General features: G+C 38.0%; 1 protein-coding gene across 1 annotated transcript in view; it reads right to left on the bottom strand.

The window, feature by feature from the left end:
- Positions 1-26733, bottom strand: part of BBS9 (Bardet-Biedl syndrome 9) — a 171845-nt gene extending 145112 nt beyond the window's left edge. The window contains exons 1-5 of the mRNA XM_030444644.1: positions 26502-26733; positions 25256-25376; positions 20407-20557; positions 19035-19099; positions 15833-15946 (exon numbers count right to left, since the gene is read on the bottom strand). Coding sequence (XP_030300504.1) covers positions 15833-15946; positions 19035-19099; positions 20407-20557; positions 25256-25367 — 442 coding nt within the window. The 5' untranslated portion in view covers positions 25368-25376; positions 26502-26733. The remainder of the gene's footprint in view (positions 1-15832; positions 15947-19034; positions 19100-20406; positions 20558-25255; positions 25377-26501) is intronic.
- Positions 26734-26875: the final 142 nt, after the last annotated feature.

Genomic DNA, 26875 nt, shown 5'->3' with positions numbered 1-26875 from the left:
CAGATGAGTTCCACCCAAGAGCATTGAGGGAGCTGGCAGAGGAGCTCATCAAGCCTCTCTCCATCATTTATCAAGTCTTGGTTAACAGGGAGGCTTCCAGATGACTGGAGGCTTGCCAGTGTGACACCCATCTACAATAGGACCAGAAGGAAGATTTGGAGAACTACAAGCCTGTCAGTCTGACCTCAGCACCCAGAAAAATTATGGAGAGGTTCATCTTGGGTGTGCTCACATGGCAAGTGAGAGACATCTATGAGAATAACCAAGGAGCTCATGACTAAACTGACATCAAAATAAGGTGTAAAAGAGGCGGAAATAAAAACCCATTTAGGTGGAATTAAGCAAGGGATGTAGAGGGCAACAAGAAAAGCATTACACAAATACAGAGACATCCAAATAAAGACTAGAAAAAACATGGGACCACTGCTCAATGGAGAAGGGGCCATAGTGACAAAGAAAAAAAAAAAGTTGAAAAAGTTGAGTAGTTCAGTGTTTTCTTTGCTTTTAGATGTCTGGTCTTGAGGAATCACAGCCCCCTGAGACCAAAGGAAAAGTCTGAGTAAAGGAAGGCTTACCCTTACTGGAAGGGGATCAGGTTAGGGAATATTTAAATAAACTTAAGTTCATAAGGCACTCACAAGCACTGAAGGATATGGCTTATGTAACTGCAATGCCACTTAATTATCTTTGAGAGCATATCAATCAGAAGAGGTCCCTAAAGCTAGAAGAAAGCAAATGTCACTATCTTCAAGAAGGGCAAGTAGAAAGATGTGAGGAACAGACAAGTCAACCTTATCATTGACCCTGGGAAGGTAATGGAGCATCTTATGTTCACGGAAGCCATTTCCAGACACATGAAGGACAAGAACTTGATCAGAAGTAGTCATAGAATGGATCTACACAGGTCAAATCACGCTTAACCAAACTAACTGACACCTACAAAGAGGTAGGTAGCTTTGTGGATGACAGAAAATCAGTAGATGCCATTTAACTTGACTTTAGGAAGACTTTTGGTGCTGCCACCTATAGCATCCCCATGCATAAGCTGAGGAAATCCAGGGTATACAAGTGGAAAATGAGATGTACTGAAGACTGGTTAAACTGCCAGGCCTAAAGGTGTGCTGCCATTCAGAGGCACTCGGGATGTCATGAAGTTCGCAAAGAAATGCAAAGTCTTGACCCAGGAAGAAATAACCATAGACATCTGTACTGACCAGGGGCCAGCCAGATAGCAACCAGCTTTGCAGGGAAAGAACTAGTGTCCCCTTGAACAAATTATACCATGTGCCACCAACACACCCTTTCAGCAAAGGAAGCAATCCATCCCCTCTATTCAGCACTGGCACACCCACCCACAGTACTGGGTCCAGTTCTGGGCTCCTGAGCACAGAAAAAAACCTACAGACATACAGCAGCAGATCCATCAAAGGGACACAGAGATTATTAATAAACTGGTGCGTCTTTCAGATGAGGAGAAGCTACAGAGCTGTGGCTGGTCAGCACACACACCTAACGGGAGAAAATCAACTCTACTCTGTAGCACCCTGTTACAGGACAAGAATCAACAGGCTCTAACAAACTTTATCACATGAAATTCTATCTGATCATAGAAAAGATTTTTTTCTTTTTTTCCAGTGTAAAGGTCTTCAAACACTGGAATCCACCATCTAGAAAGGCTGTGGTATGTCTTTCCATGGACATACTCAAAACACAACTAAACACAATCCTGAGCAACTTCTAGATGAACCTGCTTGGGTAGTGGGATCAAACCATGTGATGTCAAGAGAAAAATGATTCAAATAAGGCATTTAAAGAAGGCCCTCTATCTTTCATTTCTGATCTATTCCAAGGTACTAGGGTACCTCTAGGTTGTGAAATTTCACAGGACTTATCCTGATGAGCAAACATTTGAGAAACTTCAGATGTTTCTGAACTGATACACTGTCCATGTTAAATGATACCCAGCTCTGACTTCCCCCCTGTTGCTGATATAACACTGCTGTCACAGTCTAGAACAAGTATGAAATTTTTTACAGCTATATACAATTATTAGTAACCAGTAAAAGTACTGTGAGAAACTTGTACAAACACCGATAACTAGTAAAAGGTGTTAGGGCAATAGCTGCCACAACATCCTCTTAGGTATGGTTATCTTAAAGCATAGTTATTGGCTACTAGAAATAACTAATGGCTTGCAAGAAATAATGCTTCATAATGCAGTTGTCTTATTTTTCATTTTTTCTTCCTTAAAAAAGTATAGACAATACCAGAAATTTAAATTTTTTTAAAATTAAAATTGTGCATAAATCATTAAAAAACTGTAATAGTAATTATGCTTATGCCATGCTGCTATTCTACTGTTTTGAAAAGCTCTAAGTAATGTCTGATAAATCATAAAAGCCATAAAGTGAATGCCTTTCAGAAATCTTATATATATTTTGTAACAGAACTAAATGTAAGATACTTCTGCTTATATTGATGGTAGTGAGAAAAACATCTTTTACACAGCTTCTGACCACAACCTTCAGGGTTTAAGCTTGTCTAAAATACAATTTTGTTGTAAGTGTCAATTCTTCAGTGACTTAATTGATATGCAGTGGTACCCTAGTAGACACACTGTCATATAAATTAAAGAAAAAAGTAAAGGGCAGTAGAGGTGTTGAGTTGTTACTGTTTAAGTGCCCAGTAGTAATAGCTTCTGCTCTTACACAGAATCTCTATCAATCTTATTCTTACCTATTTTGTTTCGTCATTAAAATGATGACTAGAAAAACTATAGTACCTTCTGCAACATATGTGAAGCTACATAGCTTGCTAGACATGAGAGCATTCATCTGTAATATTCATAATCACTAAATTACACACAAATATAATAGTTAAAATACCTCCTGTTTTAACAGTAATGATATGACTGAATATGACATGACATAACATTAGAAGCTAGTTAGAGCACTCAGATGTTTCAAGCACATTGCAGTAGCAAACCACACTGTCTGAAAAAAAACAAATACACATAAGGCACCTAAGAATGAATCAGTAATCACTCTTTTTGCCTTTAAGAGCACAGAGCCACTTCTTACTATACCTGCCTCTTTGTTCATTATATTTGTGCTGGTCCTACTCAATAATTTTCAAATTTGGATTAAGTAGCTTGTACTAGTGGATCAAATTCCAGTTATCCAAACTATTACTTGAAAAGTGTAATTAAAGAAAATTGTATATGAACTTTTATTTCCCAGCTTTTTTATAGGTCATCTTATTTCCTTTGGCCATTTGCTTTTAATGTGTAGCTGGTGAATGGAGTTTTTATGTTTCACTTTAAGAAACGTAGTCTCCCAAAAATGCAGCCAGAAATGTCCATTTCAAAAAAGCTTATTGCAGCCAGTTGGCTTTGTCAGTGACATATTTATAAAGTGAAAATATAACCCACAGTGTTTTCTGCAGATCAGATGGAATCACTTAGTGTACTCTACATAGTTTCAGCAGCTTGTGCCTCAAGAGGAATGTCCCTCTGCCAGAAAGTGTTACTTTTAAGCACAAGTCCAGCTACCGTTGTTTTGCAGTTTTGTTATTCTAGCATGATATGAAAATATTTATGTCACACTTTTTAACCACAAAGTATTTTTAGAGGTAATGCAAAGCAAAAATGAGAGGCAGGTGGTAGCTGTTTAAAATAAGCTTCTAATTAAAGCTATTTTGGAGCTCAAGTTTTTTGCATGTTAATGGTTTCCTCTACTCTGAGCCTCCCTTCTGGCACCAAATCATTTTCATAAAAAGTACATTATGTAATCACAAGGCCTGAGCACCCTGTGAAATCATGCAATGAAAACTACAGAATCAAATGGGATAAATTAGAAATCAGAAAAAGCTTCATAAAGTTACAGATTTTAGGGAGCCATCAAAAGACACAACTTTACTGCCTTCAATGGTAATCAAAAGCTTCAGTCAAAAACCTTGCATTGAAGGAAGACTCAATGAAATAAAAGGTAACAATAAACTGGCAGAAACTCTAAGAGCCCTTTAACGATACATGGGAAATGTTTTCCTAATTTGAGACAAGTTAATTCCACAGTGCATACACCAGTGATGTACACAAACTGTTTTCTCACACAGCAAAAATGAAACTACTGCCCTGACTTGAAACAACTTAGTATCTTTTCCTCCTCCTTCATCACTGAAATTTGTGCCCAAAATTTTTCTACCAGCATAGAGAATAAAGTTTCCACCAGTTCAAACCCATTTTGGAGTATTCAACTTGTTGAGTAGCTCCTGAAGCAAAAGAGATCTGGGTCAACTGTTAGCAAAGTACTTCAGGAATCACTTCTGACTAATGGAAAAACCATTCAGAAATATGCTGGGCAGTTCTTAAAACAATGTATGCCTAGTAAAAGGCAAGTCTTAGGTTACTTCCCTAACCCAAAGCAGGAAGCACATGTCAGTGTACATTCAGAAGGAACTCTGAATGGACTAGCTTGGTGGTCTGGCTGCTCATTGCATTTCTACAGAAGGGATCAAAGTTCAGGACACTGAGGACTGCAGCCGTTCATTCTAGGCCAGAGGATCTGACAGCACTACTAAGGCACTGCAGTACCCTGAACACATGTAAAAAGGAAAAGGAAAAATGCCCTTCATCATTCCACATTACTGCAGGTACCCATCACACACAGTGTACATGTTGTCCAGCTGAGACTATGTGCTTTTCTGCTGAAACCAAAAAATCATTCCAACAGCAAGGAAATAAAAATAGCAGAGTGGACAGAAGTTTAAAAAAATTAAGGAAAACATTAAGGAAAATACTAAATCCTTATTCTACTGATATTAGCTTTAATTAATTTCTAATCCCTCTAGATACTAACACAAGTCCAAATACAAGAGATGATGCCCTGCAACAGCTCACTCTACAAGTCATCTCCCATATCAAGACACCATAAAGTGTGCAGTCCATAAGAAAAAAAAATAAAATTCTGCTTCTCTCAACCAATATACTGTAGTTTCTCTATGTAACCTCTTTCAGATATCTGCCTGCCATAAAGAATAAGATTTTTACATGGAAAGAGAAATTTGAACTATTAAAGTATCTCCAAAGGCAACTTGCACAATCCTTCAGACAACTGTGATAGACCTCTTGTGCTTGACCCAATCCTCACCACAGCAGATAGTTAAAATTATGCACCTTGAGAATGATCCCTTTAAACAACATATTGCCCTGACATTGTGGAAGAACCCTTAAGAAAAACACTAGTAGGGTATAGAGGAGCATAAAAGGCTGGCATGCAATACAAAGATTTCAATGTGTCATAGCTGCAATACCCAGTAACCCAAAGTTCCTACTAAAACTTGGTATTTGGCACTCTGTAGACATAGGAGGTAAAGTGTTCTCCCTTAAACAAATTTCAGTACTTTAATCTGTTTATTAGAATCAGATTAAGTGAAGAATTTATCCAATATTCAAAAGTGCATGCTTTTATCTAGTGCAAGAAAGTCACGGGAAAAATGTTCAGGAAGCTGTGAAAGCAGTATCCCACAGTCCATCTTTTTTCAATAGAGCAGATTAATTAGAGGCAATATAAATAGAGTGGGTCTGGAAAAAAAAGAATATTAGCTGTGTATGGGAAAATAGCTGTATGCATAGATAAAGCCTGAAAAATGATGATTCATGACGAAATGGTATAATTCTTTTCCTTACATATTGTTTCTTGCCTATACTCTTTTTCTAACAAAGGTAGAAGAAATTTTCCTGTGAATCTTTCCAGTATCAGGCTGCCCTCATCTGAAGTTATATGCTTACCATACATTATATTAATATTATCAAACATCTTACTGAATCAGCAAATCTCCCACAAATAAAAATGAAACAAACACAAGTACTGTCAACAGTTGTCCATCCAAGTAATAGCCTTTGGCTCAATAGTTATTTAAGGCACATGGATGTTTTTAATGAATCACAAATCAATAGCAGACCTCTCATTGAGCTCAGAGTTGAACAGAGGCCCTACTTTGAAATATTTTAGGTACTTTCAAAAGTTACCAGTAGGATCTCATATCACCATCATACAATAAACCTACCCACTTTAAAATTCCATTTAAGACAGACTTACAAACTTATAACCCACCAAAGTAACAGAATTCCACCATTAAAACCCAGTGAAACTTCTTTTGTCCTACTTCTCCATTTCTAGTCTTCTTAGCATAAGAGACTTCATGATTCCTAAGCACTTCCCAGAGCACGCTGTTTCTTTACAAATTTGACATACAGAAGTGTTGAAAATATTTGGTGAAGAATGCTCTCCCGAATAACTGAAGTCACATCCAAAGAACTCATTAAAAATAGTTTTTACCAAAGTCTAACAGTCTGAAGCTTACAACCCAAAACTGGGAGTTCAGTTTAGAGAATCTTAGGTGGAACACACATACCTCTTTAAGAAGTTTCATATATCCTATTAGAATTAGAAATAAACAGCTTGACTCAATAGCCTCAGAAACACCAGTAAAATATAGCTACTTTTCACATTCAGATCATTTGTCTGTGTATCCTAGGCTACCAACCAGCATACAGAAATGACTAACTCTTACTTTGTGGTCAAATGAGCCAGTGAATTATGTCTCTCTTTCTAAAAAAAAAATAAAAAAAATAAAAAAATCACCATTCATATTTGTTTCCCTTTTGGAAATCTCAGAAAACAGAGCACAGATTTAGCAAGCAGGAAAAATTTATTGCCTTTTATTTAAAAACTGTTGGAAGCACACTGCAAATACTCCAATGATCTTATTGCTTTGCCACTAGCCTTGTGAAATATTTTTTCATCCTTTCACAGGTAAGCAAAATGACACTTTTCTTTTCAATCTAATCAATCATCACACTAAAGAGCAGCTGCATACATTTTACTTTTGCTGTAATTGATCTTTGTCCTTTTTATTCACTATAGTCACCAAACACATTTGAGGGGATTATTCATGTTTATCTTTATTTAACCATGCCCATAATCACTCAGATGTTTTTAAAAAATGCAAAAAATCAGCAAGGTTAAAGCATTGTTTCTTTAAGTTATGATCACTCTCACCTGATCTGACTTACACAAAGGGCAACAGAGCAGATAACCATTCAATGAATGGTAAAGTTACTGATTAATTTCTTTTTTAAAAGTTTTAAAAATTGATTTTGACTGCAATAACCAAAATATTTATTTTTGGCATCCTAAACTTCTTTTGATCACTTTTTCAGAATTCTCCAGCTTTCCTTGAAACAACAGCATTGTACAGCAAAAGCCCTTCAACTTCCAGTAGTCAGAGGCTCTGCTACTTAGCAAGAACCATGATTAATATAAGTTCAAGTCTTATTGGCCAAAGCCTGTATTACCACCTGGGGAAAATTATGCCAGTCCTACATACAAGAAATGTATAAAATTAAGCCTTTGGAGAAATATTTTTTTCCCAGCTGCTTGAATTTCTAGTTTTTAAGTGTAACATGTTTAAATCTTACTCATCTGCATATGCACAGATGTTTGAGTGTCCCAATGATAAAACTATCAACAAGGACTAGAATAAGCTGTGACCATGATCAGCACCAACTGGATACCATAAGATTAGAATTTTCCTCACGAACTAAAGTAAAATTACCTTGTCACATTTTCATCATCTTTAATCTCCTCTTGCTAGTCTGTTCCCTTTCACTTTTGATAGAGGCAAACTATATTCATTGTCTTTCCTTTGCCTTCTTTTCTGTGTTTGGAGGATACATTTGGACCTAGTCAACACCACAGAAGACCCACGAAAAACTCTTTAGAATGACACAGTAGAGTGATTTCTCGTAGAATTATTTTTACCAAACCTAATAATCCAAAGTAAAATTATCAGAAAGCATTGTAGCCTGTACAAGATACATTTCAATCCTCTAGGAAAAGCAACTAACAAGGGTTTGGCGACCTTTCAAATATATTTCCACAGGTCAGAGAGCTTTTTGGAATGGAACAGTGACAGATGAACACCACAAAAACATACAGAAGCTACATACACACATTTCTGAAATACATTTTTAGAAAACAGAAGAGACTAAACAGTTAGAAGTTAAAACTGAACTCTTTTGAATAAAAAAACATGGTTAGCAAACAAATCTGATAGACAGATGCAGCCACATGAAATGCTGGAACATTTAATAAGAAAGTTCATATGTAAATAATAAAGCTGCACATAGGTTTGAAGTAACAGAACATTCATCATGCCAAACAATTTATTAGACAGGGTAATAATATATACTGCATTTCTAAACTTTATAGACAGCATTTCTAAACTTAAGTAAAACATCTGATATGACCTCAGACAATTGTCTCACAGGAAACCAGAGAATGGCAGGCAATAGCACTAAGAAGGAGAATCTGGGGATTAGTAGGATGATGAATTAAATGAGTCAACAATATGTCACCAAAAAGACAAATGCAAGATTGGGTCGCTATTAAAAACATATGACAATTATTGTTCTGCTTGGCACTCATTGATTCTTGGCAGGAGCACTGCAGAAGCCATAATCTCACAGGCAAGATACAAAACATTTTCTACTACCAGCACACAATGACTGCACACATTTGGGTACCATACTTTAAAAAAAAAAAAAAAAAATTAGAGAACACATCAAATTCTGTCCCAGTTTTGAAAAACAAGTCTTTCACTTACATACACAGCTAAATTATGTATTTCTACTGTTAGTTTTATTTATTTTACTTATAGTGCATTAGTGCTTTATTCAAACAAAATGCAGATTAAGTGACATATCTAGCAATATATAACTGAAGCAAAGTTCTGGCATACTGAAAGCAATGGGATCTTTTACTTCAGTTAGGTAATGATCTTACTCATTACAGTTAAGAGAAGTTTAGGAAGGTGAAAGAAAACAGATGGCAAGATATGAAAGAGAACATTTCCCTTGATTATTTTTCCATTCACATTTTAAATTTAGAAATGTGATCCTAATTTAATTCTTAAAACAAACAAACAAACCAACACATTATCAGGTTTCCAAAGTTATGTGAGAAACCATTTAGTAACAGCCATCAGCAGACCTGATGGTCACAAAGACCAAGCCTTACAAATAATCTGCCCCTATCCAGAAGCAATTTAACAGGAAGGTAACAGTTCAACATTCTGCTCCCATACAGAATTAGCCAATAAATCAAAATCCAAATTATACTGCTGCTGTATTTAAACATAGTCATAAGAATCATTTAACCTTACAACATAAAACTCAACTGATAATTTTTTTCTGAGTAACACCTAATAAAATTCATTACTGAAGAACTGTGGAAAAGTTAGGCACAGACTACCTTTCTTATGAAGTTTCCTGTTATAAGGCTGCACGGTTTATACATTTGTTGTATTTCATTATTTTAAAAAATTCCTTATTGCACACTCTTTGTTGTAGCACTCAAATATACTTTGATTCTAGGCCAGTGCTACAATAAAAGTAACATTAATTCAAGGCCATTGCTGAGAAAAAGATTGGTTTCAGGTATTTTCACACCCCTTTTGCTTCTGACTTTCATGTTGAAACTGTATTTTCTTTCCCTTTGCTATTGTTTTATTATTTTCTTTTATTGATACAGTACCCATTGGACAACTTTAAATAAATCCGAGCTATTCTGGAAGCCAGTTTAAAACCTTAAGGCTTCAGATTATAAAATTAATTACAAACCTTGTACATTATTAGGAGAATGCAATTCTAAATCATTTATCAAGTCATTTGAAGAGGCCACATAAAACCAGGATGAATTCACTAATTATTTAACTGTTAGATAATGCAAGTATATTGTGTGGAACTGCACAAAATGGTAATACTGCTTTTGCAATTAAAATAAAAAGCCATTACCTATAAGTGAATGAACACTATTTAAAAATAACTGCAACTAAGATAGCAAGGTTATTAAACTATGCTTTCTCTCCCTGGTGCTAACTAAAATCAGTATTCTGCTCAGGAGTAATCCAAAAGCTTGTGGTACTGGTAACCTATCAATATTCTGTTCCTGCAGTTCTTAAGGAGAAGGCAAAATCTTAATATAAATTGAAAAATTAAACTGGAAGTGTTGAGAATGTTCATACATCCATCTTAATATACCACTTACACCCTGGAGAACAATCAGAGAATTCAACCCTCACCTGGGAAAGGTCACTCTCCTATTACAGCATGTGATCATTCACACATTTCCTAAGCACTTCAGCTAGTAGCTCAGGAAACCTGCACCTCATACACCAGTCCTCAAAGCATAGAAATTCTGTATTCAGAAATTCAGTCCTTATGCACTCTTGTTTGCTCATATGTAAGCTACTAATCTGCCCACCATCCAGTCTAATGCACAAAGGACCACGGGATATTTATGTGATAATCTGTAAAGCTACTTAAACTTCAAGTAATAGTGCTTTTGTTTTTACTTTAAAGCCCTTTTCCATTCTTTATGCCATTTCAGCAGAAATTTATTGCATAGACTTCCCTCAAACATAAGTCAATTCTGACTCCAGGCAAACAAGACAAAGACTGAAATTGTGATCTGATCGACACACTTTTTCAAAGCAGTAGTAAAGGCACTTTTCTTTTATGATATAAAACCATCACTTTTTATAAGCAGGCTCCACAATCAGCTGAGTTGAAATCCACTGAACAGAAACTACATTACAACAGTAATGTAGGAATAAGACTGATTTGTTCTTCTTAAATTTCTCTAATGGCAAAGCACACCTTGTTTAAATACCCTCAATGTGAATGTGAATAAGCTCAGGCAGAGGACAGAGTTTATTTCTGTATGCTGCAGGAACAGAATTCAGATACCTGCAGCAGTAATTATGTAAACATCACATTAAAAAAACACTATAAAAAATTAAGAAATACAAGCTTATTTGCTCCAAGTTGAAAACTAGTTTTGCTTTATGCTAATTGCCTGCAAATCTTGTACCATATCAATAAGCAAATTCATGTGATTCCAAAGTAAGCAGCTTACAATTATCTCAGCTATCTCCGAGTGATTACCCAACTATAAGTTTTAATATTACTGTGAAGATGGATCACTGCTGTTGTTTCATATAATTGAAGCCAACACTGGTAAATTGATTGACCAGAATTTCTGTGCTGCTACAACAGATTCAATTCAGTATTATTTTTATTATAATAACTAAACTTAAGAGATACAAATTCTACCAAAGAGAATACAAACTACATTATTTTGGCGGAATTGTAAACACAAAAATTAAGAATGGAACAAAACTATGATCAAATTATGTCAACCACAAAATTTAGCAATAGCAGACCAAAATCTAATCACTACATAACATAGAAAAACAAAACTCTGACTCTTCCATAAACATTGTTTTAACTTTAATTAAGATTAAACAGTACATAGGATATCATTAAGACTTGACAGTTTCTGGATTAATAGCACATTTCTGACTTAAGAACTGAATGGAAGTATATCACTGCACAAAGAAGAAAAATAAAGGAATTCTTAACTAAGACACTATATTCAATTCACTTGTTTCATTCCATTCTTTTAACAGCCTCAAAAAATGCAACTCATTCATCAGAAGCTTTCTATTAGCAGTGACTTTGAATCAGCCAAATGAAGGTCCATCCTTTAGAGTATACCAGCCCAGTACAACAAATAAAACTATTTTATTTACTCATCCCCAAAGGTCTTTATATTTCAGAAGACATTCAAGAGATGCTATCCCGTATACAAACTTGAATTCTAAACCAGCACATCTCATGTTGTGCCTAATACACACACTGCTGTCAAACTAATACAGCTGCCCCTGTACCACTTAACCACAGAAGCCTAAGTAGCTCACACTAGAGAAACTCAACCCCAATCTTTGATAGACACAGTAAGAGAGAGGTTTGCTTTTTCGGTGACCAAAGAGATTAAAAAACCCTTAGAGGCTCATTAATTTTCTCACTTCTCTCTCCTAAACAAAAATACAAACCAGTTACACAAACAATTTTCTTGCTACTACAAACTGACCAAAGCTCTTTAACAATCTCACCCAGTAGCTTGGGACTTAATTATCTTACAAAGACCCAGAATTAAATACTACAGATGTGAAAACAAAAAATACTTTTAAAGATATTGCAAGTTATGAGCAAACATCACTTCACATAATGCTAGTTGATTTGTTAATACAGTAATTTCTAGTGGCAAAATTACAGAATGCCGTTGTAGTTTAACCTGACCTCATAAAAATTGTGATGAAATAGTTTAAAGTAAAATTAGTGTAGAGTCCAATCTAAACCAGAAGTAAAGGCCCAGTATAAATCATGAGTGTATGTTATTTTCACCTTCATTTTCTTTAAAAAAAAAAATTAAATCAAAACAGCTTGCAGTAGAGTTTCTTCAAGTTCTTTAAATTTTGTATTTTAAGTAAAAGATGAAGACTGTACAATCTGTTTATTACTTAAGGGCTGTGATATTTTGTGGTTAGGTTAAGAGTTCACTTGGTTGAAAAACCAGTGTTCAGCACTGCTAACTCATGGCTTTATCATGAGTCATCCTTTCTAAACAGACCCATATGCTAGAATCAGAGCACTGCATGACAAACAACTTACAGCTCTAAGATCATGAGGAAGAGTTTGAAAATATGAAAAGCAGATATATGCATTCTACATAAAAGAAATCCTTTGTGTAGGATTTTAGATCATATAAGGGGTTGCCTTGCTATATCCCAAATCCCCAGCCCATTAACAGTTTTGCTGGAAGTGTCAAGTTCATCCCACCTTTTGTTAAATTTCAACAGCTAACAGAATACATTTGTTTTAATCAATAAAAAAATCTTATCTACGTAGGAAACTGCTTTTCTGCTTTCTATACTTCATGAAGTCTTGAAGTAAAGTCACCTGTAGAGTCAGTGTCAGTGTAAAGGCAGTTTCAGGGATGGAGCCTCCTCACCAGTAATTGTAAAGAGAGGGCCATCTAGCGGTGACGGCCACAATTCACACCCTGCTCTTTTAAAGACAAAAATGCACACTGTTAACCTATGCAAGTCACTGAACAACTTCTCAGCCTTTGGCTTTTTTATTCTATTGCTGAATTCTGAATGGAAATTATGTGAAGGAGCAAGAATTTTATCCGAGATAAGAGAAAGTAGCAGCGAACTGATCATTTTCAGTGGCATCCATTGAACTGAAAGGCAACTGTTTGGAAGCATCATCAGATGAAAGATCATGTTCCTGGGATCATGTTCCTTATGCTCACCCTCCTTCCCAATGATCCCACAGTATGCTTTCCCTATCCACATGCTTTCCTCTTTCTATTCAACTGCCTCTCTCCTGGGTCTGGTTCAGAACCTCTGCAAACATGACCTCTGAAGTGCCTATTTCACCTTGTTTCAAGGATGCTTGAGCACAGCATTGAGATAAATCTTGGCAACAGATGGCAATAAATAGAAAACTCCTTCCCATGTAATGTTACTCTACTTCTGCAGTCTGGTGCAGAGGTCAGACTATGAGCAAAGCAAGCTCATTACTGCACACTTATAGCACTGCCACCATCATAAATTAACCCCTGCTAAAGGCAAAAGAGACTGCTACCAGATGCCTGGCAAGGATTCCAGAGAAGCCTGTGGAAGGCAGATATTTTAAAAACAAAACAAAATAAAACAAAACAAAAACAAACAAACAAACAAAAAAAAAGCAAACAAAAAAAACCCAAACAAAAAAACCCCACAGTTCTTTACAGTCTGGTTGGCTTTCAATTGCAGCCCGAAACACCTACCATAGATGCACACAGATAGTCTGGCAGGCCCAACCAGTACAGGCATCTTGTTACTAAAATTACCAACACTTCATAGAACTCCTTTCTGTTTGGCAGCTCTTGTAAGAGGAAAATAAAATCATAGGTCATTTGTATGTCTCAAGGACAGAACAGGGTCTTACAAATAATCTTTTTTAAAAAAAAATTAAATAGATTGACTGCAAAAGGCTAGGAACAAGATTAAAAGCATATCCTGGACAAAAAGAAAAAAAACTAATCAGACTGTCTAGGAAAGCCACATAAAAAGTGACTCAGCCCAGAAAAGCTACAAAGAAGAACAATCTTTCATTTCCCTAAAATAAATTTCTCCAGTGTTCATTTTGTTTATTCCTCTGATGCTTCAATATATGCCTTTGTAGCCTGCTACTAGGTACCTGCACATTGATGATAATTTTCCCAGATCCAGGTCTTACACAAAGCTTTTTCAGCTTGATATGAATATGAATAATTTAATACATAATGCAGATCTCTGCCTTCATTTTTTGTTAAGATTTTGCCAACTCAAAACGAGTTGGTCTTTTGGTCATTCTTTTCCTGCAGCCATAAACAAACTGATGCAAACAGACACGAGAAAGAAGAAAGGAAAAGGAGAGCAGCTTGACATGCTGCAGCACAAGGGCCACTAGAACACAAGTGAAATTAGCAGGACTTGTGAGAGGTCCCCCTGCTGTTTTGTCAGGATTTGCCCTCAACTTGACCATCCTGGATGTTGAAAAGTATTTGGCTAGCTAAGTAGTTTCTGAGGTAAACATTACCTTGCTGTCCTAGCTTGCAAAGATATTTTCTTGCATTTTACATCATCTTCCATTACTTGTATCCCCCACTACTTGTTATAAGGTATACAAGAAGTGGGTCTTGGGCATCAAGACCAAGCTGGTGGCCACACTTGTACTCATCTCTACATGGTAAATATGTCAAAAAGTCACTGAGTTTATCCTGCAGAACTGCATGGTGATACATATTCATAGTTTACCAACCCCCCAGTACATCTGCTACTGCAACCCCACTATAGTATGTCAGGAAGCACACTATTCCCTCTTTACAGATTTAGGAAAACCCAGACTGTCATTCTGCTGTTAACAGGAATATGTCCACACTCCATACACTCACCCCTCAATATACTCATAGCATAGATACCAGCTGACCCATATGAGCTGACTTTTTCCCTCAGTTGACCATGTAAAATTAGTAGGCAAACATCTCTTCAATCAGTATGAATTTTGGTCAGCTGAATTTAAGCCAAGAAACAACCTTGAGTTTAGGGTAAGATACTGCAGAGTTATTACTAAAGGATTATTAAAGACAAAACTGAGGGACTTTCTGCATCTTTTTGCCATACTGAGCTCAGAAGTCTTTCTGCCTTCATAAAGTGCTATCCCTCGGCAAACAGTATGGGGACACTACTTATGTAGGTAACTACCACTTCCCAATACTCCTGGGCAAACTTCACCTCTGAAGATAGAGTTATGTATGAAAAGGTTCCAAATGCTTCCAGATTGGAACACAAAGATATTCATCATTCTGCCACAAGATCACAAAAGACTGGTAACTATTAGACTCACTGAAAATTAAAAACACCATAAATATTCTTTTCCACTCACTTTAGGTTTTTTATTTCTTTTTTTTTTTTTCAAGTCTGCATTACATATTGTTAAACACGCTTGACATTTTAGGCTCAGAGAACAAAGAGGTTAACTTCTTCCTTTGTCCACAATGAGCAAGTTGCAGAAAAGCAAAACAGAATTAAAGCATAGAAGAAAACAACTATTTTAGACTTTGAAGTATTTTACAAGGAAAATCCAGGGGGCTTGTAATGTTTCTAAAAATCAGTATAATCCTTGTATATTAATATCCTGTACAAGATGTGAGAAAACTACTCTAAATGTAATTGCCTCATTTTAACTTCAGTTATTTAATATATGCATCAGATAAAAGGTTCCATCATTTATAGAAAGATGCTTCCTCTAAAGAACAGCATCATGTTGCCTTTCAAAATTTAACTGTCCACAGTTAAACAACTAGTAATAAAGAATATGAAACAAGGAACTTACCTTTTACACCACCAAAAGGACCATAAGTCATATTACAAGCAGTTCTCTGAAGATTGTGCTCATACATCAGATTAATCTGATACTGGTTCCCATGTTCCACATTTCCTGAAGTTCCTATAAAAAAATTGAAGTGTATATATTTATATTTTGGATCCATGCAATGCGGAAAAACTAAACGAGTAACAGTTTAAACAACATGAAAAACTGTAACTTAACTCCTAGTGACTCTGATCTACCCCACTACTGTCTTCTTCAGTAAAGTTCCCAAGCTACACAATTCTTTAGGGCCAGAACCTGGAACAAGGTCTCATTATACTTAACACAGTATAAAGAGTCAGCAAGAGGCTGAGATTTAGTAAGTGTATTTTAGTTCATGTTGGGCAAACCTCTAGGAACAGAATAAAAGCCTCCTGCTCAAAGGGGAATACTTAAGTATAATCACTGAATAACTAGAGAATCTCCAAGAGTAGCCTCAACTGTAGTAGTCATCTCAAATTAAGCTGTAGCTTGTCATGAGGTATAATGTGAGAAAGCCATGATTAAGGCACATTTATCACTTACTTTTATGCTGTCTAAAACTCAATGCAGTGATCAACAGTGCAAAGATAAAGGACAAATATATGTTAACAAAAGTAGCTTTGATATACATCATATCCTCTGAAAAGATCTGCATGAACATTAGTTTCCTAACTCCTCTATTGAACTGGCAAAAATTAAAAAAATGTTTTCTAAAGAAACTGAAGTTAAAGCTTCCCTTTTGATAAAAGTCCTTTCCACATCCCATGAAGAAAGCCAAGTTCTTCAGAGTAACACTTTAAGACTAATATTAGCAAGAAAAATAAATAAACAAACAACCTTTGAGAACAGTCATATTATCAGAGAAAAACTATTCTGAATGAAGGATATCTAAGCTAAATCCTTCCAAAGCTTTAAGTATATAAAAGCTTACCTCAACAATATTTTAAACAACATCCTGTGAAAGATTTGTAGTTTATACGAACCTTTTAGGTAATTTCTCCAACCGAAATCAAATACAGCTTTAAAGCAATTGCCCCCATAGCAATTTCCTACGTTTGGGAAAGGATTGGAAGAAACATGAGGGAAAAACCCTGGCTGGACAGGTAACTAGATACATAGGAACACCAAAGGTAAAACAAGCTAGTGAGTGATCAGTCCCTTTCTACCAACTGTAACAGAGTGTCCAGGCTGGGTCCAGGACAACTCTCTCCAGCCAGATCTCCATGGGACAACAGATGCTGCTCATCCTCCATGGTGCACAAGGAAGTCATCAAAAGTCCTTGAACATCAGCAGCAGTTCTGAGAAACACCAAGAGGAGCCCAAACCAAGCTGTGTCTCACAAGGGGTGGGTGGGGAGCTCGTTCCTGCCCTGCCTACAGTACACTGGTTACATTAAGGAAAGGCAGGCAGGGAGGTGGCAGTGGGGGGAGCAGCTCCAGGCACAGCTCATCATTAATTTACTGTCTTCTTTATTTGATTTAGTTGCCTTTATCTCATTAATTTAAATATTACTTTACTAAATGAGTCACTGGCAGCAGTTGTGGAGCCGAGTGGATGCATAGCTGACAATGATCTGTTAAGTTTATTAAAATTCTTTTTGGCAGTACTTAGGTGGTTGGCTTGTCCCCCACCTCCCCAGCCACTCACCCCTGCCTGTGCCCCTCCTCCCCACCCCCTCAAATGTAATACAGACAGCAGGCAGTGCAGGAAAAAACCCACTGGTTGTCTCCTCCCCACATCCCATGGGAGATTGCTTGCTGCCAGGCACTCAGGGTTCCTCACAGCACCACACAGAGGTGTGAGGATGTTCACCTCACTGATGTTCAAGGGCTTTGTGGAGTTTGCCATGCAACAGGGAGGAGTGACAGCATCAGCTGAATCCCAGAGAGCCATCCCCATAAAGATTTGTCCTATTCTGTCCAGGCCAGACTTCAGTTTTCCCTGAAGGATGCTACCATTTGTCAAGAAGCAGCAGCATAGTTACTTTATTATGGAGAACAGATATAGCAACATGTATAAAATAAGTGAAAATCCCACTTTATGAACAAGTAATTTGCCACAGAAAGATGAAGAAAAAATGTTATTTCTCAAAGGATCTTGTTCAGAAGTACCTCTTCAGATGAGACAAATTACCATTACAGAGGAAATGTACAAATTATCATTAAAAGTCTATTAAAGGATTGTAAAACTTCACTTTTTGTTACTAAATGGTTAAGCCATGGAGACCAAACAGCAAATTATAACCAGAAAAAAAATTCTAGACTACCTTAAGGTTGTATACCATTAATGCAAATTTTAAATTAAATTGTTTTAAGAAAAATTATACTGCTAGGCTACAATCCTACAACATAAGCATTGCTACAGAGAAGGGAAGTATGAAAACTGCAGTACACCTCAAAGTATCACCCCTCAACACAGACTAATTTTACAGGTACCTTGAGGTAAGGTAACCAGAAGGCAAATAGAATGTGGAAAGTAAGCACATGCATGTACTTGCAATCTATCTGCCCAGAAGGCTGTGAATAGGAGGGAAGGTGCTCCTACACAGAAACCATGCTCTTAAAATGGAAAGAGCCACAGCTGTCCCTGAACAGAAAAAGAATGATGTCGTTTATTGGACTTTGAAGGTGGGGTACAATAAACAGATCTCTTAAATCTGGACTTTGCTTTAAGCATATATTAGAGAATTCAGTGCACAGAATAGCTATTTTTTGACTTGCCTTCTTACATACAGTGAGAACACAGCACTTAGAATTTCTAGACAATTACTAAGATCCTGGCTTTCTAAGAAATTATCTTGATTTTGAGTTGAGAAATAATTATTACTATTTCATTTGTAAAGATCTAAGTAATTTGTAATTAAACATTTTCTCATTACTGTGCTGAACAGTAGCATCCAGTCCTAGAAGTGTAATGAGAACTAATTGTTCCTAAGCACACCCAACCACAGACCATCAGACACATCACAGCACCTCAAGCACTGAGCAGATCAGCAAATCTCTAATAACCATTAGGAAATATCTAGACCTAATTACCAATGTTTCCACTTCACGTGAGTTTCTGTGAGAGAATATGACTTCAGCTTTTAGGGATGCTGAAGAAACACTGTATTTAACAAGTTTAGCATTTAATCTAATCCAAACTTTAGAATACACTTAAAATCACTCAAAAGATGTAACCAACCTGAAACAGCATATACACAGAGTTTTCGGCAATGCAACACAGCCAGATGAAGTCCTTCGGTGCCACTGTAAAGGTTTAAAAAGTACTCTTTTCAAATAAATCCCAAGTAAAATGCATCCAGAATAAAATTCAAGTAACATTGAAATGACTTTCAAGTGCGAGTCAGACCCAAAGGTTTGGACATTAGATGCTAGCATAACAATTCAGAGCTACTAATATTTCTAAATCCATGCTGCAGTAGTAGAAGTTAATTTCAAAATTAAAATAAATCCTTCAAGAACATACTTCCAGATTTAAGTCTCAAGAGCATGTCAACTATATTTCCAGTTTAGCTTGAAATTAATGTGAAACAAGGTTCTCTTAATTCTTCCAAAAAACAAATGGATATGAGGATCATCACTCCACACAAATCTTATTCAGCAACTGCAAAAACTACTTTAAAAAAAAAATCTATTTCAACAATAAGGCAGAAGTTGCAGACTTCGAAACCTGTATTCACATCTTCCTCTTCCAAACGTATGTTGAATATCCAGAGGAAGTTCTCTTGCTGTAGGTACAGAAAATATTTTAGATAATTTAACAGGGTGAGGCATTACAATTCCTTCATGAGGTCACTACATGAGCACTTCAATAACAGAAGAAGTTATCAACTGATAACTGATAACAACCCTTTAGCAGTCTTTCCCATCATTAGTACATGGCTTTTTTTCTTATCTTTAAAATTAATTTCATTATGTAATATTAGAAGGTGATTTCAAAATTGAAGTGAATCCCTTATAAAATGCTTTGAATTGACTGTATGGAAATCTGCATAGGAGAACTTTATTTTTATAAAAAGTAATAATAATAAATCGGAGCAATGATCCTTATAGCCATTTGTTTTTTTCTCTAACTTTTTAAAATAAAGTCCTCTTAAGTAAATTCTGTTACAAGCAACAAATATAAGACCTATTCCTTAGAGTCACAGTATCTGTCGTCTACTTGGACACTTATTTCCACTAAATTCTTTAGAATTAAAGATCTTCAGTGCTCTGTCACACCCAAAACAACAACTGACCAGTGTTACATCTTAGATTATAACAAGTTACTCAAGTTTTCTTGACACCTAAAAAACCTTTCAATAGAAGGGTTTTCTCATCTTATATATTACTAAAAAAAATGTACAAGTTTAAGAAGACTATCCTCTATATACACATTAAGTAGAAATCCTCATTTCAAGATCATTCAAGAAGCAAACCAAATTCCTATTACAGTATTCATAGAAGTGCCTAACAGTTGCCCACCTGGAAATTGAAAACTCAACTCATAAAACAAAGGAAAAAAAACCACCTTAGCCTTTAATATCCAGCAATATAGCCTACTGTTGACTTACGAAACAAATTTTCCCACTTCCACCTGCAATATTGGTTCTCGTAACTGCACTTCCAAGAGCAAGTCTTCAGGTTGTACTTCCTCTCCAGGTTTCACAGGATGTGGATTAAATATTCGGAGATATCCTGTATAACTGCCCACAATAATTTTATCTAAAAAAGAAAAGAATAAAAGAAAAAAGAAAAAAAACCACAACAAAAGACTACAAAACACAACAGCACATGTAGAGTTCAATCTGCTGCCAAGATGCTTCAAAGGATGCCCTATAGCAATCTACAACAATACAATACATACAGGATTTCATTCATTTTTATTATGCTCTCTCTTCTAGGTTAAGAATAGCCACTAGATTTTTTGTGAATCCATAAAACCTGCCAGGGAAGAGATCAATATGGTAGTGGCAATGACCATTGTTACTGTTCCATCATTTTAGGTTAAAGTTCATTCTTCTTAAGAACTCCCATTCTGGTTTTGAAGAGTAATTCAAAATTTCAGCTTCTACATCTTGGATTTGTGCATACACATACCACACCAGCTGAAGTGCAAAATTTTAAAATTGGGACAGATTACATTTATCCAAATGCAAACTAAAAATTGTGGAAAATTACTACAATGAGTCAACAAAGCTAGGGGCCTTTAAATCACCTGCCTTTGAAACAAATCCATTATCTCAGAGGAATGCAATAGTTATATCAGTTATTGTAGAACCAGTATTTTAAGAAAGCAGTCATTTGATTGCTAACAAGTAACAAAATATTCATAATGAAAAAAAAACAAATAAAGAGGTGCCTTCCATGATAACAACCAACCCAAGCTTGTTGCCAGTACTAATTTTCTCTAGATGTAGGTCATTTTATCAATGCAACCCAAAATCAAAACAAATAAAACTTGCCCACAGGTCAGGAGAACACAAAAATACTCCTAAACCAAGTTCACAAGTCTCTAAATGCTTGGCACAGTTCCACAGGACTCCATGTCAAAAGCTAAGAAGAGCTGCTTTATTCCTCTCCAGCCACAAAAACTTACTCTCAGGTCTGGTGCTCAGAGAAAACTGACTTCCTTCCCCACTCTCATCTTCTCAGGTCAGTAAAAAAGTACTATAGCAACAGAAAACTAAATCCATTTTAGTTATTTTTTCCTTCAAAATATTTAAATTTATCCAAGATAAACATTTTGACCTACAGCTAGGCAATTGCAACTAGCTGATTAACCTTTGGTCCAGGAAGAAAAAGAGCCTTTTCTAAAAACAAAGAGTAAATATACTGATGAGAAAACATAAAACAGCAGACTAGTATTCCAACAGCACTATTTTATATCAATTCTGTTTTTTCCACTAAGAAAAGACTATTCAGAACTCCAGCAAAATTTGGTGGTTTTGGTCATGGCTCAGCCTACATGACACCAGGGCTGCTGGCAACCAACGGGCCACAACTGTCTCAAAGGGGGGAAAAGACATTTGTGCAGGAGCTAGAAAGGCTCATGGAAAGAGCCTTATACTCTTTTTATACTTTTTGAAGAGGGAAAGGGATAAAACCAGGCTTACTAGACATAAGCCTGGGAATGGCACACCAGTGTTGGAGGGACAGTGTGCTAGTGAAGTCCTTCAGTTTGCTGTCTCAAGTGGAGGTAGGGGATGGAGATCCACACCAAAGCAGTGACTCAAGGGTTACTGATGTGTTAGAAACTGTGGAAGGGCCTCAATACAGTCACACACAGTCACATGACTTCTCCCTGAAAAAAAACAAGTGACAGGAATGACAGCCCAAATTAAGTGCATTTACACTAATGTAGGCAGCATGGTCAACAGACAGGAAGACCTGGAAGCTACTGTGCAGCTGGAAAGCTATGGTATATTTGCAGTCACCAGGACATGGTGGGATGCCTCACGCAACTGGAGTGCTGCAATGGATAGCTACAAACTTCACAAGTGAAAGGAAAGAGAGAAAGCGGGGCAGTTGTGTAGTCAGCCTAGACAGTGTTTTGACTGTCCTCAAGCTTGATGATGGAGATGAAAGGGTCCAGTGATTACGGGTAAGAAGCAAGAGATATGCCATCAAAGCAGATAGCATGGTGGGATTCTGTTACAGAGCACCCAACCAGGATGAAGAGGCAGATAAAATATTCTATCAGCAGCTGGGAGAAGCCTCACAACCACAAGCCCTTGCTTTCGTGTGGGACTTCAACTTACCAGATGTCTGTTGGAAATACAATACAGCAGAGACAGAACAGTCCCAGAGTGTGTGGAAGATAACCTCCTGACACAGCTTGTGAGTGAGACCACTAGGGAAGGGGAAGGCACCTTGCCCAACTGGTTGCTTGGGAACAGAGCAGGACTTGTGGATGGTTGAAGGCCACCGTGGGCACAGCACTCATGAAACTGTAGTGTTTTACATTCTTGGAGAAGTCAAAAGGCAGATCAGCAGAACTGCTGCCTTGGAGTTCTAGAGGACAGACTTTGGCATGGTTAGAGGCCTAGTAGACAGAGTCCATTGGAAGGCAGTCCTGAATAGCACAGGAGTCCAGGAAGACTGGACATTCTTCAAGAAGGAAATCTTAAAACATGCAGGAGCAAGCCATGTCCATATGCCAAAAGACAAGATAGTGGAGAAACAGACTGGGCTGGCTGAACAGAAAGCTTTGGCTGGACCTCAGGAAAAAGAAGTGTTTATGACACATGGAAGAAGGGGCAGGCCACTCAAGAGGACTACGAGGATGTTGTGAGAGGAGAAAATTAGAAGGGTCAAAGCCCACCTAGAACTTAATCCAGCTACTGCTGTAAAAGACAGTAAAAAAAAAAGTTTCTATAAATGCAAGAGCAATAAAAGGAGGGTGAAGAAGAATCTCCATCCTTCATTGGGTGCAGAGGGGAACACAGTGATGAAGAATGAGAAGGCTGAGCTACTTAGTGTCTTCTCTACCTCAGTCTTCAGCAGTAAGACCTGTTGTTCTCAGGGTATTCAGCCCCCTCAGCTCAAAGATGGGAGCTGGGAGCAGAACTAAGTCCCCATAACCTAAGGAGAAAGGGTTAGTAACCTGCTACACCACAAACACACCCAAGTCTAGGGGGCTGGACCAGATCCACCCAAAGGCACTGAGGAACCCGCAGAAGTGCCCTCCAAGACACCTTCTAACCAGCAGTCCTGGCTAAGCAGGGAGGTCTCAGTTGACTGGAGATCAATAAAGAAGTGGCCTGTCACAGGAGGTGAAGGGGGAACCACCAGCAAGCTCATACACATTACACTGTGGGAGGAGGAAACAGCACACAAGCATGGAGACAAGCAGCAGGCAGGAGGGAAACAGTGGTGGAGGCAGTGGCAAGGGCTCAGGAAGATGCAGCAGCTTGCTCCCTGGTGTCCAAAGCAAAACCCTCCTGTAGTTCTCCCCACCCACCTTGCATCCCACCTGCACACAAGATGGCAACATTTATGTAAGCCAAGGTTCTAATTTTTGTATTTCACTTTCGATGTAGTTGCCTTTATTTTGTCATTAATTATTTATTAATGAGTCACTAGAAATGCACTTGTGGAGCAAGGTGGACAACTCTGATGACAAAGCCATAGTTTACAATTATCAATCAGTTTAATAAAATGTTGTTTGGTGTTCCTCAGGCAGCCAGCTCCTATCCCAAACCCAGAACTGCTACTATGCCCTTCACTACAAAAGAAAAAAAAGAAAAAAAATAAAATTAAAAAAAGACATTGATGCAATGGAGCACATTAAAAGAACAGCAATAAAAGTGATGAAGGGTCAAGAGCAGAAGACTCACAAGAAGCATCTCAGGGAACTGGGGTTATTTAGCCTGGAGAAGAGAAGGCTGATGGGAGACTCCCATGAAAGAAAGTTGTAGTAACCTGGGAACTGGTCTCTTCTCCCAAGTGATAAAACAAAAGGAAATGGCCTCAAGTTGCACTAAGGGAGGTTTATATTGTGTATTAGGAAAACAGTCTTCACTGGAAGGGTTGTCAGGCACCAGGCTGTCCAGGGAAGTGGTGCACAGACCATCCCTTGAGGTGTTTGAAAGACATGTAGATGTCATGCTTAGAGACACAGTTTAGTGGTAGACTTGGCAGTGTTAGGTTTACAGATGGACTAAATGATCTTAAAGGTCTTTTCCAAACAAAATAATTCTACAAAATTCTACTCAAAAAGGTTGTACACCAAACCAGTAGCAGCTCAACTTTGTTTCTTCTCAGGAAGATTTGAACAATCTAAAATAAAAACAATTTAAAGAGCATGGCAATGGTGAAATCAAACACAAGTACCTCTACTGAGCAAGAAGAGTTCCAAGATGAGAATGAGTCTATCAGAGAAAGATTCAAAATATTTATTAATTTAAAAACAAACACACATAAAAGTTCTCTCTGACAGTCAAGATCACTCCATATTATTAATAAATGCATAGAAAAGCAAGGTTTACACAGGCAGGGGCACAAATTTAAATGTCCCCTTGTTTTCCCAGCAGAAAAGGTGATTTGTTTGTTTTTCTAAACTCTTAGCTTATTGGCTCTCATCTTCCTTTTTTCTTTAAGTTTTTTCAGTGATTAACAATCTATGTTTACTCCCATGACTAACTGAAAATGTTCAATTTTAAGTATATCTACTATTTAGGGACGAAGACAGGAGATACTACTACTGAACAAACAAGCATTAAGATGTTTAGAAAACAACAAACATACACAGACAAATTACATCAAATTTGTTTTCATAAGCATACAATGACACATAAACTACAGCAGACTTCAGATGCAATAGCCAACTACCTGGGTAACAATGCTTTCAGTTTGAATTCGTCAAAGCAAACTTGTAGTCATGTAGCTTAACAGTCACCAAACATGTAATTCTGAATTTACCTTGTCCACTGCCACTATTATCAACATCAGCAACACACAGACAGCCTTGATCAAACTCTTCTTTTTCTCCAAGAACGGTGGACCACCAGTCTCTAGCTTTAAACAAGGACATTCTTCTTTACTGGAAAGGAAACAAAACATTGTTAGTGTGTGCTATTAAATATACCACTGTTTATACAAACAACTTTTTCTTTTTTGGCAACAAATTCAGATCACGTAACCTCTTAGCTTCCATGTGAGCTGAATAAATGTTAATTTCAGGCACCTTCAGTTTCTGGTTATGTAGTTTAGAAAAAAACTTTAGGAAGCTTCTTGTCAATTTACAAATCTGTTGCAATTGACACTGCGAGTAACATGAAGAAAATGAAAAAAAAATAGCAGCTTTAAGAAAATGCTTAAAAGCCTTTTTTAAGCAATCATTAAGAAACTAACATAAGGTTTCAAAGTACATAAAACTGAGATTCTCTCTTACCAAGGAGTACAAGGGAAAAAAGATTCTGATGCAAGACTTCTGCAAGAGAGCTCATTTTTAGAAAAGTAAACGAAGACACAAACAGACAACATCAAAACCTCCACCAAGTAATCTTCTTGAAGATACGCTAGTGACCCGGCTAAAGAACTCGGTCAGACAGGGCACAAATCAGCTTTTCTGCTCCCTACCTGCTGTTATTTTAAGAAGTGAGGGCGTGCTGAGAGGGGGGAAGACAGGGGAAACTAATCCTTTTGTAGGCAGCTCGACAGAAGCATCACCTTAGTTCAAAACTCATAGCGCTCCAAGCCTACACACAGCCAGGAGTTGGGTAAACCTGAAGACACCCGACCCCACAACCCGGGGAGGAGGCGAAGGGGCATGCAGCGGTTCTTTCCGCCAAGAAAGAAAACCGAGGTGCGCACCCCTGAGACTTCTTTCGGGGCAAACGCAACCTCCAAGCCCGCTCTTCTCTTATTTACAGGAAACTGCAAATAGAAACATTTCTTTCCTCTCGCCTTAGGCGATGACTATTGCTACGCCCGCTAAGCAACCCCACTGCAGCCCAGCGCAGGCTGGCGACCACACACCCACGGAGACCTCGCCGAGGCTGCAGCACCTACAGCACCTCCACCGGAGCCCCGCACCTTCGGAGCCCCGCACCTTCGGAGCCCCGCACCTTCGGAGCCCCGCACCTTCGGAGCCCCGCACCTTCGGAGCCCCGGCACACACCCACTCCGGAGCCACGGAAGGGACGAGAGCCCGGCGGGGGCTTACCTGGGCGGGAGACGGCACCTCCCGGACGCTGCGCCGTCCGACCTGCTGCGGGGCGGCAGCCTGACCTGCTTGCGGGACCGCCTGGCTCAGGCGCGGCGAAAGGCGAGGCAGAGTAGCGGCAGCGCTACAACCCCCTCCCCGTTACCGCCGCCGCCGCCATCTCCAGCGTCCCTCTCATCGCTCCTTAAGTAGCAGCCCCGCCCCGCCCCGCCCGCCGCGGTTCGGTACGGGGAGGGGTGGGCGGGAATCGGGCACTGGGAAATGTAGTTTGGGAAGGGGGAGGAGGGCGCGGTGCGGCCGTTGGGCTCTCCCATTCCTTCCCGTGCGGGGGAGGAAAGAAAGGCATCCCCGGGTGCTTCCCGAGGACAAACCTC

The sequence above is a fragment of the Calypte anna genome, chromosome 2 (genome assembly GCF_003957555.1).
Source record: "Calypte anna isolate BGI_N300 chromosome 2, bCalAnn1_v1.p, whole genome shotgun sequence".
Taxonomy (NCBI): Eukaryota; Metazoa; Chordata; class Aves; order Apodiformes; family Trochilidae; genus Calypte; species Calypte anna.
The sequence above is the reverse complement of the archived record's forward strand: the minus strand, read 5'-3'. Positions and strand labels throughout refer to the sequence as shown.